At 38.8% G+C, this 16,975-nt stretch overlaps 1 protein-coding gene across 2 annotated transcripts in view; it reads right to left on the bottom strand.

Moving 5' to 3' along the window:
- LOC122667189 (phosphoinositide phosphatase SAC3-like) overlaps window positions 1–16,975 on the bottom strand; it is a 69,883-nt gene that overhangs the window by 15,082 nt on the left and 37,826 nt on the right. For both annotated transcript variants that reach the window (XM_043863418.1, XM_043863417.1), the window contains exon 13: window positions 15,210–15,404. In XM_043863418.1, coding sequence (XP_043719353.1) covers window positions 15,210–15,404 — 195 coding nt within the window. The remainder of the gene's footprint in view (window positions 1–15,209; window positions 15,405–16,975) is intronic.

Raw genomic sequence — 16,975 nt, forward strand, 5'->3', positions numbered from 1 at the left:
CATGGGTAGTAAGATTGCATAAATTTCCTTTATTATGACTTAGTTCTTAGTTTCTTATACTTAGTTTAAGTAGTTTTGGGTTATTTCAATTGAACTGGTTCTATGCGGTTCAATTTAAGTTGCATCTTTTATTTAGTCTTAGCTAATAAGTCAGTGGAGTCCACATCAGCCTTAAGCTGATAACTCTTTTCCTCAGTTATATTTTTTAGCTAACTTCAGTCATAGGCTTGTTAGGACTTAAGTTTGACTAGGTTGTTGGTAGTAGAGTTGGCTAAGGATTTGTCCAAGCCTGCTCTCCAAGTCCAACTAAAACATCTCTCTGGTTTTAAGACTATAAAATAACCATGCGTGGAGAACTTCTTTGACGCACGAATTTAGAAAATTTGCTGCTATTTCATGCTCTTCTTCTCCCATGAAAAACTCGTGTTTGATCAAGAAACTCCTACTGTGTGATCAAGGTAGATCGGTGTTTGATCCAATCGAACATCTTGTGGTGAGAAGCCTAGGTGGATTGTTCTATTGCTCATGTTCTTGTGCTGTTGTTCTTATACTAGATTTGTTGATTCTATTTTCTAAATTCTGCCATTAATAAGTTCAGACCTTAGAATTTTTCTGCAACTCATGCTCTACCCAGAATTTACATGTTACATATTTTTTGAGATTAAGTAATCGACCATTAGAATCCTTCATGATTTTGATAATGTGTTCAAAAACCATAATAGAATACTGTCACAAGCTTTTTCTAGTACTTGGATTATTTGGTGTGCACGAATGCTGTCAAAATCGCTCTAAATGAAAATATTTTTTTAGACATCAAAACAAATGGACATTTTACCGAACATTTGAATTTTAGCAATGTTTTACCATATTAAGATTTATGAAGTTTTTAGATTTGACAAAATCCCAGCATTTAAAAGTTGAAAATTGCACCTACCGCCGAAAATCCAGTTTTTGTTCTTGAACTGGGGGGTTGACTTTTTATCCTTTTGGATTTGATTTTTTAACTATTTTTATTGGATTCAAATAGGGAGTATTTGCTTATTTAGGAATAATATCTCAAGTAAATGAAATAAAAAATATAAAAACATTTACTTAAATGATGTTAGGCATAAATAAGGCCTGATTTGGTATGATTTCTATTTCAAGTTTGGATTGATTTCTTGAAATAGTCAACAAATAGATTTTTGGTCAAAAAATAGAAATTGTTTTGGTTGTATAAATATGAAATATTTCAAGAATAAAAAAAATCCATTTGATAGTTCAAATTCTGAAAATAGATTCTCTATATTTCTTTGGGAAGGATGGTGATGGTGGCAACAGGATAGTGGCAGTGGTGGTGGTGACGATGGTGGCAGGGTAGTGGTGACGTGGAAGTAGTGGCAGTGGTGAAGGGGTAGAGGTGGTGGTGGTGGCAATGGCAATGGTGGTGGCGGTAGCGGGGGCAATGGCAGTGGTGGCGGTGGTGGTGATGGCAGGGTAGTGGTGGTGGTGGTGGTAGCGGGGTAGTAGCGGTGGTGGTGAGACCATTAGGAGAAGAAGGGTGGTGTTTTATTTTTAACATGAAATTAGTATTTTACCCATGAAATTAACCATGTGCTCATTCAAGAGCAAGAGTGCTAAATGCCTAAATCAAATGAAATAGAAATTCTGAAACAGCTCCTCAGCTATTTCAGAATTTCCATTTCACTTGATTTCTATTTCACTGAAATAAGGTGCAAAAATCAAACCAAACAATTTTAGAAATAGAAATCACCTCCTGAAATTGAAATAGAAATCATCCCAAATCAGGCCTAAGTGCATGTCCTAATTTCTGGCATAAATAATTGTTTGTCCTGGTTTTTGGCATAAATAAGTGTTTGTATACAAGGCTGGCATAAATAAGTGTCTGCATACCAAGGTTTCCAACTGAGATCACCGAGATCTTGGAGAGACAATGCAATCTTCTCAATTTGCCTAGCATCTCGTGTAGGTTTTTCAAAAAATCGAGATATTACTGAGATCTCGGCGAGTTCTTGTTCCATGCGACTGAATTGATTCTGGTTTCTGCATCAATTTTAATTTCTGTTGGTTAAATTATTGATTTACCCCTGGTCTTATTTACTATTTTTAATTAGGGATGTAAATGGATGGTCGAAAATTCGAATTCGATTCGCATTCATATCTGTTTCAGGGAATCCATATTCGAAAAAGCGCTATCCAGAAATTATCTAAATCCATCCAGGAACTAATCGGATACACATACGAATATAGCAATATCCGACCGGATATTATCCGATTCGTATTTAATTATTAAAATATATATATATATATATATATATTTCCTCTCGCTCTCTCGTGCTAACGGTCATTTTTTCTCGGAAATTCCATAGCGAGTCCAAGGTACCGGTGAGCTCCTCGCTCACTCCAACGGCCTCATCATTCCATCAGTGAGCCATTTCCCAGGCTTATGAGGTCTGGTTATCTGGTGAAACTCAAGGACGATACCCCCAGACCAGGTAAGTATCACAGCACCCTTACCCCTGGTTATCTCTACCTCCTCCCACAGTTCTCTCTCTAACCTGCGATTACACCTGCTCCAAACCCTCGATTACACCTGCTACCTCTTTCCTACGCACGATTCCTCTCCAAATCCATGATCCCTCTCCACAGCCTAGCCCAAACCGATTCTACCCCACAACCTCGCCGTAGACTACCTCACCTCTAAACCCTTCGACTTACCTCTCCAATCTCGAGTCTCCCATACGTCTGATCACACCTACACCATTATCTCTTAACCTTGATCTGTCTCAACCCAATGCTCGATTATCGCCACCAAACCTAAGCACCGCCTCTCCATTCTAGTTTTTATCTCTCACAAGGCTTGTCCTTGAGCTCGGTATTTTCCTTCTAGTTTCCTCAACTCTGATTCCTTCGATCAGATTATCTCTTTGATTTCTGCTACCTCACACCCAAGCGCACCTCCCGGATTATTCCACAGCCATCCATAGCTCCTGAGGATCCCTCTTTCTCCTCCACCACTCACTTAAACGTGATATCTTGATTTCTCAATTTCCAGTGTTCCTCCCAAGCCCTGATTTCTTCTCTCAGCGACTAGCTATATTGACAGCGTTTTTCTCCACCCACGATTTCCTCTGGATTCGCTACAGTACACTACTACGCTGTAGCGTTTAGTCTGAAATTTAAATTGTGGCTTGCCTTTCCGGCAAACCTGGTAAACCATTTTCTACTCTATACTGGGTAGCGAACTCTTATACATGTTAGCCCTGTTACAGCTGTGAAGGGTCTTTGTTACTTTACCCTGTTTGGCTGTATATTACCTTGCTCTGATATATATTGTCTTATTACATTGTGGATTATTCTATTACCCTGTTCTATTACATATTCTGCTGTACATTATTTTTACATTGTTGCTATATAATATTCTTTCTATTGTTGCCTCTAATTCCATCAGTGTGCTTTATATTATTCTAACATCCTAGCTGTTGTTTACTGTTTATTGGTTCTATTATCCTGTTCTATTACCTATTTTATTATACATTGTTTTTACATTGTTGCCATATACTATTCTTTCCATTGTTGCTTCTAAATCCCCACCCTGTTTGTTGATTATTGCTTACCCTTCATATTTCTTTTTTTTCTTTTTTTTTTTTTTTCTTGGGCTTATGTCATGCTTATCTTCACTTTGCTCTGATTTAAAACTTTACACTATAAATCATATTTCTTTTTAAATTACACCTTTATATTATATAGTAGTTATCTTATACTAGTGCGTCAGGTAGGCAGCCGGCACTATATTCTATACAGCCAATCCCTTTTGCATGGATCCTACTATCTTTTGATTATCCCTTATCTTGTTTTATATCATGTCTTCAAGTACTAATCATGTTCATAAGAGTAGGATTAGATTTGCATCCTGGAACATCGGATCTTTGACAGGTAAGAGTATGGAGTTGATTGATGCTATGCGAAGAAGAAGAATTAATGTGGCATGCATTCAAGAAACTAGATGGAAGGGTCACAAAGCGAAGGCATTAGATGACTTCAAACTATGGTACTTGGGAGATGACAGTGGGAGAGGTGGAGTGTGCATAGTTGTGGACAAAGACCTTAAGAACGAAGTAGTGGATGTTAAAAGATTGGGGGATAGGATCATATCTATCAAGCTGGTGCTAGACAACAAGGTTATCAACATTGCTAGCGCATACGCACCCCAAGCAGGTTTGAATGATAGTGTTAAAATACAATTCTGGGAGCACATGGATGGATTAGTACAAGGTTTTGGTTCAGGAGAGAAAATTATTATTGGAGGGGATCTTAACAGACATATGGGCAGGGATCGTAGAGGCTTTGAAGAGGTTCACGGAGGATACGGAGTTGGAGAGAGAAATGAAGAGGGGGTATCAGTGTTAGACTTTGCGATAGCGTTTGACCTGTGCATTGCAAATACCTTTTTTAAAAAGAGAGATGAACATTTAATTACCTACAAGAGTGGGCACCATGCAAGCCAAATAGAATTTTTCCTAACAAGAAGGTCTGACAGACCTTTATGTAAGGACTGTAAGATTATACCAGGAGCGAGCTTAACCGCCCAACATAGACTGATGGTCTTAGATATGTACCTCAGTACGGGACAACGTAAGAAGGCAAAACAAGTTTGCCCTAAGATAAGATGGGGCCGACTCCAAGAAGTTCTCTTAGAGTCATTTTTCGATAAAGTAGCTCTACAAGAAAAGTGGGATTCTGTGGGAGATACCAACGAGATGTGGACTGAGATGACGACTTGTATTAAGAAGGTTGCTAAAGAAGTCCTAGGGATTTCAAAAGGTATGTGTTTGGCCCCTAAAGAGACTTGGTGGTGGGATGACGAAGTTCAAGCAGCCATTAAGACTAGAAAGCTCATTTTAAGACTTGGCAAAGGACTAACGAGACAGATGATAAGATGAGATATTATGCAACCAAAAAGAAGCTCGGAAAACTGAGCGAAAAAATATGATGACCTCTATAAAAAACTTAATACAAAGGAAGGGGAAAATATAATTTATCGGATAGCCAAAGTAAGAGAAAGGAAGAGCAAAGATTTGGATCATGTTAGATGCATTAAGAGTGAGGAAGGTCGAGTATTAATACGAGATGAGAACATTATGGAGAGATGGGGTGAATATTTTTACAACCTACTTAATGGAGCTATCTTGACCGATAGGATGGATTTAGAAGTGAAGAGGAATAGTCTTGAAGCCAACACACGTCATGGACATCTACAACGAGTTGGTGAGGCCGAAGTTAAAGAGGCCCTGTGGAAGATGAAGGTTGGGAAATCACCGGGACCGGATGAGATCCCAATTGAAGTGTGGAAGAGCTTAGGAGCACGGGGGATATCTTGGCTAACCAAGCTGTTTAACAAGATTTTGAGTACAAAGAAAATGCCAGATGAGTGGAGGAGAAGCATTGTAGTCCCAATTTATAAGAATAAATGTGATATCCAGAACTGCAATAACTATAGGGGCATAAAACTAATGAGTCATACTATGAAACTTTGGGAAAAAATCATTGAAGTTCACTTAAGAAGAAAAACTATTATATCGGAGAACCAATTTGGTTTTATGCCAGGGAGATCCACGACAGAAGCTATTTACCTTTTAAGGAGACTTATGGACATATTTAGAGCTTACAAAAGAAACATCCATATGATCTTTATTGACTTAGAAAAGGCCTATGACAGAGTCCCTAGAGAGCTCATTTGGCATGTCCTAGAGAAGAGAAGGAGTTCAAGTAACTATGTGGACATAACCAAGGACATGTATGAGGGCGTGGTGACGAGTGTCAAAACTACAGAGGGCCAAAGTAGTGAATTCCCTATAACAATTGGATTACATCAAGGATCAGCTCTAAGCCCCTATTTGTTTGCACTCATAATGGATGATTTAACCAAGCACATTCAAGATGATGTCCCTTGGTGTATGCTTTTTGCTGATGATATTGTTTTGATGGATGAGACAGTGAAAGGGATTAATGTAAAGCTAGAGTTATGGACATCAAACTTGAAATCACGAGGCTTTAAGTTAAGCAGAACAAAGACAGAGTATTTGATGTGTAACTTCAGTCAAACCAGGAGAGGTGATGAAGTGGTGAAACTTGAGGAGCGAGCGCTACCACAAAGTGAATGCTTTAGATACTTGGGGTCAACCATTAACAAAGAGGGTGATATAGAGGATGATGTTTCCCACAGAAGTAAAGTTGGATGGATGAAGTGGAGAGGTGCATCGGGAGTGTTATGTGGCAAACGCATGCCTATTAAGCTTAAAGGAAAATTCTATAGGACAGTTATAAGACCAGCCGTGACTTATGGAGCGGAATGTTGGGCAGTTAGGAAGAGTAATATAGATAAGATGAGTGTAGCAGAGATGAGGATGTTGAGGAGGATGTGTGGCAAGACCAGGAGAGATAAAGTAAGGAATGATTGTATTAGAAACAAATTGGGAGTTCCACCAATCCAGGACAAGCTTCGTGAGAACCGCTTGAGGTGGTATGGTCATGTCCAACGGAGACCTATGGATGCATCGGTAAGGAAGAGTGACCATATTCAGTTTGACGGAGCTATAAGAGGTAAGGGCAGGCCTAAGATGACTATTGGAGAAGTGGTAAGAAAGGATATGCATGCAGTAGGGCTCAATCCTAGTATGACCGCAGATAGAGTTGTTTGGAGGACTAGGACCCGTGTAGCCGACCCCTCGTAGGGGAATGTTCCTGGGATGTTGTTTTGACCCTTTTTTTTCCTTTATTTATTTTCTATTCTTCTCTCTTTTACTTCTTGTACTTCTTTTTACTTCTCTTATTTCTTTTACTATTATAGCCTCTTCGGATCCATGTAGCCGACCCCATTTAGTTGGGATAAGGTTATGGTTGTTGTTGTTTTGTTGTATATATATATATATATTATATTTTATAATACCAATGACATGAATTTTATTTTTTAAAAAGGCATATGTCAATACTTTAGTTGTCGTACACATTTAATTTAAAATTAAAATAATCATAGTGGAGTGGAGAAACCAAGAAAATGGAGCACAAAAGTAGGGTTTTTTAATCATCGTTTTTATCTTTGGCTCTAGAAAGTCGGTGTTCTCAATTTCGTCTCGGCATCACTTTTGCCACTCTTTCCTCTTTGGTGTTACTTCATCTAACTCTATCCAAATCTAAGATGCAAAGACAAATCGAAGGGGAGAAGGAAGGAGGAAGAGCGAGCAAGAGAAGATGGCAAAGGAGATTTCAAGCATAAGGTTTCTAAGCAAGCATGGAAGCTTATTGGCCTGGAAAGTTTCTGGTCTGGAGGAGGTGCTGCTGTTGGGTGGAGGAACTTGCGGTGAGAATCCCTGTAGTAGCTCTGAAGCAGATCTGTAGTTGTGGTTTAGATGGAGCTCTGGGTGAAGTTCACCATTAGATCTGAACCTCTGGGGAAGTAACAATCAAATCTGAAGAGGGAAAATGACAAAGGGGAAAGAGGTTAGGTTTGTGAATCGAGAACTAAGCAAATAGATTTGGATTTCTGAATCTGAAACAGGTCAGGAAGAAATATGAGTCCAGATCTGTTATACATAAAAGAGAGATGAATTCTTAATTATTTCTTGTGCTGGATACGCCCAGCAGCTGCTGTCTCTCTCTCTCTTGAATCGGATATCCGAATATCCCAAATGTCCGTTGCCTAATCGAATTTGAATTCGGAAATTGTTTTTAAATCTCCGGTGGATATCAAACCGAATTTGGATATCGATTAGGATAGCCGAATTCGAATACGGATGGTACCATGTCCGGACCGAATTCGATCCTTTTACATCTCTATTTATACTTGATTGAATAATGATTTCAGGTTCTGTTTACTTCCTATTTCATAACAGAATTCAGTATAGGTCGACTACCCTATTTCTGTTCTTGTTTGTTGGTTTATTGCCAGAGTACCCTTCTCCTAGATCTGCTAGGATTGACTCTCCAATATAATGGATTATTCTTTGATTTAAAGATCTGCTAGGTTTGATGCAGTTCGTAGCTAAGTTGGGTCAATGCCCTGGAGTTTGTGTCTTTTCTGTGTTATCCTTCTTCTACTTCTTATTATTAATTTTTTATTTCTACTAGGATCCATGTAGCCGCCCCATTTAGTTGGGATAAGGCTGAGTTGTTGTTGTTGTTGTTTGAGTCATCAATTCAGTACTACATTAAGTGGTATCAGAGCATGGCAGAGAACAATTTAAGACTTCCAGATCCACCCTATCCTATGGCTAGAATGATGGAACTGTTACAGCAGTTAACTTTTGATCAGAAAAGAAGAATGAATGATCTATTAACAGCAATGGACAACCAAATTGCTGCCCCTATACAAGGCAGTTATGCACCACTTGAAGATGAGGCAAGATATCCGACGAAGTCTAAAACAGATAACCATACTCAACGGTGCAAGGATAGTGATTCACCGAGGTTTTACACATCCCATAGACCTTTTTGAAAATCATGAAGTTGATAGAAAGCCACCTATTGGTTCAACTTAAAAAAAGGGCGTACCCAGTACACGAGGGTCCCGCCACTGTAGGGTTTGGGGAGGATTATAATGTACACAGCCTTACCCCTGCTGCTTTCACAGAGAAGCTGTTTCCAGAATGAACCCGTGACCACTTGGTCACAATGGAGCAACCTTTAGCGTTGCACCAAGGCCCGTCCTCTTATTGGTTCAACTGATGATACTTAAATACTACCATGAGAGTTTAAAGAGGGAGTACATCTGAAAACAACACCTACTACTGGAGGACTGATATTATGACAAAGAAGGTGAAGCCACAAGTTCCTTACTTTGTTGGAAAGACATGGTTATTCCTTGATTGGTTAGATACTCTAGACGGATATTCTGACTGGTAAAACTTAACAAAAGAGCGTCAGCTTAGATTTGTTTACTTGCGATTGACTGGTCATGCAAAAGATTGGTCGGGATTCAATGAAGGAAGGTTCAGAGTTAGAAAAAGTGGACCTAAGACTTGGGAAAACATGAAGCACGAGTTAAAGAATGAGTACCAACCAGAGCATATCCAAAGAAAGCTCTCCCTTCAACAAGATTACCACCAAAAAAATTGTTGAAATAGGTTACTTACCCAATTGGGGTAACTAGTCCTAGTTGTGTTAGGTTTATTCTTTGTCCTTCTTTTATTTTTTCTCCTCTTTTTATTGTTTTTCTCCTCAGCCGAGTGCTATTCTGGGATTCCTAGTTGTATTAGGAATTCCTAGTAGGATTAGGACTGAGGAGTTATTCCTATTTTTACTTTGATCAATTGTACTTCAGTTTATTATAAATAAAGGGCCTCGGTGATCGATTCTGATCACTCAAGCATTCATATTCAAAGCTGTTTATATGGTATCAAAGCCACCTCTGATCTAAAGAGCAGCTTTCCCCTCGATTATTCTGGTTTCCCTCTCCAACTCTCTCGGCTTCTGGTTTTCTTCTTCTCCAACTCTTCAGGGGGAGACTCTCAGTGAAGATGTGATGGTTGACCTTCCCATACAGACCCAGGCTTGGGTCCAACCACCTGTTTCTCCCACCCCTCAACCGACTGTTGTCTCCTCCCCTCATCCCTCTGCTGATTCCCCACTGGATTTTCCCCAGGGGGAGACCTTAGAAGATGCTGAAAATCCTATTGGTGATAATTCCCTTCAGGGGGAGATGACTCCAATCCAACAAACCATTAGGGAATTTCAGAAGAAAATTAACGACTCTAATCTCAAAACCTATCACAGGGGGCATTCCAAATACAAGCAACTTCCATCCACTGTAGCACCAGCACCACCACAATTGTCGGCCCTGGAACCAGATCAATCTTCAGGTAACATATCTTCTCCTTCGTCTCCTGATTTACCTATTGCTCTTCGTAAAGGTATTCGGGCTTGTACCCAGCACCCCATTTCTCATGTAGTCTCTTATGACTCCCTTTCTCCATCATTTCGTACATTTGTCTCCCCTCTTTCTTCTGTTCGTATTCCCCAAAATTGGCAGGAAGCTTTTACAGATGGAAAGTGGAAAGCAGCAATGATGGAAGAAAAGCAAGCCTTCAAAAAGAATGATACATGGGAACTTGTGGTTCTTCCTCCAGGAAAGAAACCAGTTGGATGTAAGTGGGTGTTTGTGGTGAAACAGAAGGTAGATGGCACTGTGGATCGATACAAAGCACGATTGGTTGCAAAAGGATTTACTCAGACCTATGGGATCGATTATCAGGAGACTTTTGCACCAGTTGCGAAATTAAACACTGTCAGAGTGCTACTTTCTTGTGCAGTGAATCTTGGCTGGGAGTTACAACAATTAGATGTAAAGAATGCCTTCCTCCATGGAGAACTTGACGAGGAAGTGTACATGGACATTCCACCTGGTTTCTCTTGTGATAAGACCAGCGGGAAAGTCTGTAAATTGAAGCGTGCTCTATATGGACTGAAACAATCCCCCCGTGCTTGGTTTGGACGATTTCATAAGGTAATGGTCTCTGCAGGTTATAAGCAGAGCAACGCTGATCATACTTTGTTTATCAAGAAAAATGGTGAAAAGATAACTCTCCTAATAGTTTATGTGGATGATATTATGGTTACCGGGAATGACAATCATGAAATCACTCAGTTGAAGACTCATCTTGGGTGAGAATTTGAAATAAAAGATTTGGGAAAACTAAAGTACTTTCTAGGGATAGAAGTTGCTCGGTCTTCTAAAGGCATCTTTCTTTCTCAAAGGAAGTACATCCTAGATTTATTGACCGAGATTGGGATGTTAGGGTGTCATCCTTCTGATACACCTATGGATGCTACTACCAGACTTAAAGAAAAGGAGGGAACTCCTGTCGACAAAGGTCGGTATCAAAGATTGGTTGGTAAGCTCACTTATCTGTCTCATACAAGACCTGACATAGCAGTATCTGTAAGTATGGTTAGTCAGTTCATGCATGATCCACATTCCTCTCACATGGATGCTGTTATCCAGATCCTTCGGTATTTAAAATCAGCACCGGGTAAAGGTATTCTTTTGTCTCCGAATGGTCATCTTCGTGTGAAAGCATATACTGATGCAGATTGAGCTGGTTCCTCTGATAGAAAGTCCATTTCTGACTATTGTTCATTTATTGGTGGCAATCTTGTTACATGGCGTAATAAAAAGTAAAACGTCGTGGCAAGATCTAGTGCTGAAGCAGAGTTTCGTGCTATAGCACAAGGTATTTGTGAGATGTTATGGCTCAAAGGTTTATTGCAAGATATTGATACTCCTGTTTCTCTTCCCATGATGTTGTATTGTGACAACAAGGCTGCTATTAGCATTGCTCACAACCCTGTTCAGCATGATCGTACCAAGTATGTGGAGGTTGACAGGCACTTTATTAAAGAAAAGTTGGAAGGAGGGCTGGTGTGTGTTCCTTTTGTGCAATCTGCTGACCAGCTTACTGATGTGTTCACTAAAGGCTTAAGTGGAAAGGTTTTTCATCCTATTCTGGTCAAGTTGGGCATGGTTGACATTTATGCTCCAACTTGAGGGGGAGTGTTGAAATAGGCTACTTACTCGATTGGGGTAACTAGTCCTAGTTGTGTTAGGTTTATTCTTTGTCCTCCTTTTATTTTTTCTCCTCTTTTTATTGTTTTTCTCCTCAGCCGAGTGCTATTCTGGGATTCCTAGTTGTATTAGGAATTCCTAGTAGGATTAGGACTGAGGAGTTATTCCTATTTTTACTTTGATCAATTGTACTTCAGTTTATTATAAATAAAGGGCCTGGGTGATCGATTCTGATCACTCAAGCATTCATATTCAAAGCTGTTTACAAAAATATTCAGTACTACATTAACTAGCTATAGGGACCATCCATCAGGGTGGTCTTGGAACCAGTGAGGCAACCATAGAGTTGCCTTATGTAGGACAGCAAGACATAATCCCAGAGTAGTAGGCTTAAAAAGACCAACAACCAACCATACAATAAGAATAAAGAAGTAACTTATATACAATAACGAATCACCAAAAACTTGGAGAAGGAACAAGAGAGCTAAGGGACTGTCCAACATGAAGAGTGGCAGGGTTTTACAATCAAACGACAATGGCTGAGAACCATTCCTTAACAAAGCCATAATCCATTAACTAAATTAAAACTTCAAATTACATGCCTACATATAGACCATGGTTTGACAACTTCAACATTCTTCTTCAAAAAAACATGCAGAAAAATGAGGCAGCTAAAAGGCTCCTACTCAGACTTCGTCTTGCTCAAGACAACAGAACCTCCTACCAACAGATCATATCATACTAGGACAACTGGACAAGGAAAAGGAACCAACTTAATCAATACTTAATGTAGACCAGTCCACAAGAGGATCGCAAACTTCAGGTCCAGCAACAGTCAATATTTCAATTGGTTCTCAGATTTGAAGAAAATTTAAGAACAGTAAAGTAAAAAACAAGAAATCAAAGAAGGGAAGAATAAGATAGGGTAGTCTCTCTTAGACTCGGGTCTCTCATCCACAGGCCACAGCCTCTCACCGTATTTTGGTCTCTCACCATACTCTCCCACAGAGCAAAGCACAAAACTATGTTTTTTTTTTTCAATCTCATTAACCAAATTCATGTACAAGGCTGTAGCCCCTTACAAACTTATATAGAAGACTCAAAAACAGACTCAAACACTAAAAAGGAAAGACCTATCTCAATCCTTAACAAATTAGTTAATATAAACTGACTAAGACAATAATGAAATAAACTGACTCAAAACAAGACTCTAACTAAACTAATGAAATAAATCCCGTTTTCTTACTTTCTACCCATATTTTAAGCCCATTAAATTGGTCAATTACAAAGGAAACCCATGGGATCAAAGGCCCAACACCTACATAACCCAACCCAAAGCTTATTTCCAATCAAATAAGCCATCTAGGTGACTTCTCTGCATCAAGAAGGTAACATAAACTAACTAGGAAACTAAAATAATAAAATAACCTGACTCAAAACAGGACACCATCTTTTGTCTTTGTGAGTATCCATGGAGCCGACACCATTTAGTTGGGATAAGGCTGAGTTGTTGTTGTTGTTGTATTTTAGGCCCATTAAAATGGCCAATTACTAAGGAAACTCATGGGATCAAAGGCCTAACACCTACAACCCAACCCAAAGCTTATTTCCAATAAAATAAGTCCTCTAGGTGACTTATCTGCATCAATACTCCCCAACTAAAACTCTCAATATGATTCAAAACAAGAAGTTACCAAAAATAGTAATTAGAAATAGTATACTTGTAATCAAGAAAGTATTATAAAAAGAATTTTGCTACAAATAGTAGATTGACAACATTATAATAAAATACTCCTGCATCACCTAGATCCGAATCACAGGGATAATCAGCACACCACATAGGGAGAGGAGGCCTCCTCTCCCTTTGCTTTGTCCTGAAATTTCCCTACCATTGCGAACCATAATTCCTAACTACGAGAAGTTCAACAAAGAACACCATATCCACTGGTCTTGGCAACAAGAGTTTGCCTTGATTGCAAATACAGGGACAAGACAGTAATGATCAAAGAGGAAATCCTCCTCAATGTCTTAAGTTATGCGATAGTAAGGTTATACACACCAAAGAGTTCAATTCTGAAGGGTGGTGATGTCTAGCAGGAGCATCCACCAAAGCGTTCAAATTACGCATTCTTCCAAGACACGGTTTTTCCATGTTATCTACCAAAATACATTACACAAACTGGTCAGAGGAATGGACTTGGGAGATAAGGGGAGGAAAAGGAAAAGAATCGGCAAAATTGGATGTTCTGACCATTAGATACGTAAAATTCAGCAGAGGTCAAGAAGAAGATTGGTGGGGGTATGTTGGATGAACCCTAGGTTCAGGCTAAATAGCTCCCTCTTACAGGATCCCAAGTCACTCAAACTAGGAAAGTCAACCTTCTCAGATAAAGATCAAACTCTAGCAACCACTCACAAACAATTAGAACAGATGATCCCCAGAATCCAGCAATGATCCAAAGGTCAGATTAGGAGTAATTAAAGAATAACTAAATCTGAAATAGAAACTCAGAAAGAGAAGTTCAATTACTCAGAATCAGAGATTCAGATTAACCTCAAAGTCTGGTTGAGTTTCACTCTTGGCTGACTAATTCAAAACCCAAAATATCTCACAGACTTAATGGTCAGTTGGTCACATTTAAGATTATCAAAGAAACTTCAGTTCAGGATTTAAAACAGGACAGAAATTAGGAGATATTTAATTAGATCAGATCAGCTCTGATCAGCAAATGCCCTTGGTCGAAAGCCTCCTTAGACAAGGCCTTGAATACCCCAAAAGGTCAACTAGATCTGACTGTCAGATCTGCCCAATTGAGAACTCGATTTGGACTGAAAATTGCTCTAAAAACAGAGCATCCGCAGGTCAAAAATCAAAACTATTCTGTTAGAAATTAATACCAACAGAACAATAGGATTATTAGTAGATGGCTGAAGGATGAATTAACATAGAACAAGGAAGCAAAAACAGATCAGCAATGTCAGTTGATTAAGGAACTAAAACAGCAGCTTACTTGACGAGACGGAGAATAGAAAGAAGAGAGATAACTATGGCTTCCCACCAAAAACAAAGATCAGAATCTCACTGTCCTCCAAGGATCTTCCACCCTCTACTGAATCGAACAGCACTCCATTGAAGCAAAGCTCAAGTCTATTATCCATCTAAATTGTGTATGTAGCCAATGGCCATTACAAGTATTTATGGAAACTGAATAACATTCTTAACCTAACTAGTTAAGTAAATTCTATTGCTAATAGCAACACAGCTTAAAAACATAATTCTAAAAGGAAACATCCCACTCCCAGGTGAGAGTGTTCAAAGCTAACTAAACAACTTAAAATTAAAAAGGAACTAACTAAGCCTAATCCCGTATGCCTACCTTCAACCCATATTTTAGGCCCATTACAATGAAAAGACATGGGATCAAAAGCCCAACACATACATAACCCAACCCAACCCAAGGCTTATTTTTAATAAAATAAGGCAATTTATATGAGTTATCTGCATCAATGATTTCTTTCCATTTTTTATCATGGCCAGTGCATATATCACCAAATTCATTACAGGATCATTAAAAATGTTGGAAAGAAGTAGATATTTGGATGGTAAAGAAGCACTTCATAGCAATATACAGGAAAATAAGAGGCCAACCTTGAATACAATAAATCACTTCCACAGGTTAAGATTTCCGGTGTGGACTCCGAGAAACCCTTGCTACCTCCTCCTTGCATACTTTCAGGCAAGGCCGAGTTAGAAAGCTTCTTCTGCACAACATTTGTAGCCAATATAGGTGTGGAGTTTTCAGAAAGTATGTTGCCATCTGAAAAAGATCTTTTGAAACATGACCTACAAATAGAGAAAATGATTACTAAGTGAGCTGCGGCAATGTAAATTACAAGGAAGAGTCATCAGATTAAAAAAGCCAAATGGGCATGGGGGAAATAACATATAGAAGAACCATTTGTCAGCTGAGAAATGCTCAGCATGTAGAACCAAACTTTACCACTATCTCTACCTTTTGGCAGGTAAGAAATGATTTAATGGCCTTGATCCTTAGAAAGCTGCAGGGGGAGACTAACATATTTCAATATGCCATGAGCTGCAACAACCGAACCATGTGGCATGCAGGTTGACTAGGGTAGGGCCCAGCGGGCAAGCCATTTTACCAAATAAAATATTATCAAGAACTTCTTCTGATTAACTACTTTTAATGAACTCCTAAGTATTAATTTGTTCTACAACTAAGAAAAATAATATCTATAAACTTAGGCACATATGAAGATTTCCTACTACAACCACAGCTCCCTCCTCCCCCCGCACCCGCATGCAGCCACACCCAACTCACAAGTTTGTTATTGCTATTACAAACTGCAGAGCAGCGCATGGAACTACTGCAGAAGCTCTCCCAGCATCAACACTGTTAGGCATTATCCACATCAGCTAGAATTATTTTCCATCTAGTTCATTTTGACGGCGATAAACTAGAAAAGACCCAGAATTTGTTTTATCCCAACTCCCAACTTCCTTTATTCTGTATATGTATTACTGTCACAATGGCTTAGCCGATAGTCATGGAAGCACAAGAATGTCGACAAACTAAGACAATACTGTTGGGTGGAAAACAACTCCAGGATATAATGAGAACATGTTAATTATAGGAAAAAATAATAGAATATATATCATACTATGTATTTTGAAAAGCTAAATGAATTAAGAAATGGTTGTTATATTTTTGTATCAAAATTTTCAATGTGCTATAAAATATTTCATATTTTACAACTTTCATATTCAAAGTAATAAAATATGAAAGAGACGCTATTCAATAGATTTTGTAAATATCTTAAAGTTACAACAGCATATGCATATATGTTCCAAGAAACTGCTAATCTTGGAGGAAAAACCTCATTTCCTTTCAGGCTTTCTAGAACTAATTTACATTCAAATTAGCAGGAAACATATATACATATGCAGCAAATATCTTTATGCTTCAGAATTTTTACATACATCTTACCCGGGTATAACTTATTTTCAGTAGGGATCTCTGGAAGCAGCTAACACCTAGCTGATCAAGGAAGACATATCAAATAGACACCTTTCAAGGCGTACCCAGAGCATGAGGCTCCCGCCACTGCGGGATCTGTGTAGGGTCATAATATACGCAGCCTAACCCCCGCTTTGCGGAGAGGCTGTTTTCCGACTCAAACCCAGAAACCTTACCATTGCACCGAGATCCACCCTCTATCAAATAGACACCTGTACACTATAATATTTTGAGTAAAATAGTCTACATAGGACCATAGTTGACAAATTCGGATTCAGAAATTATTCGTAAGGCACTTAATGAAGATCAATTTGTTTTGTTAATTTAAGAATTTCGTTAAAAAAGCAGACTAAAATAAAGCTCAGATTCGGATTGA

The sequence above is a fragment of the Telopea speciosissima genome, chromosome 7 (genome assembly GCF_018873765.1).
Source record: "Telopea speciosissima isolate NSW1024214 ecotype Mountain lineage chromosome 7, Tspe_v1, whole genome shotgun sequence".
NCBI lineage: Eukaryota > Viridiplantae > Streptophyta > Magnoliopsida > Proteales > Proteaceae > Telopea > Telopea speciosissima.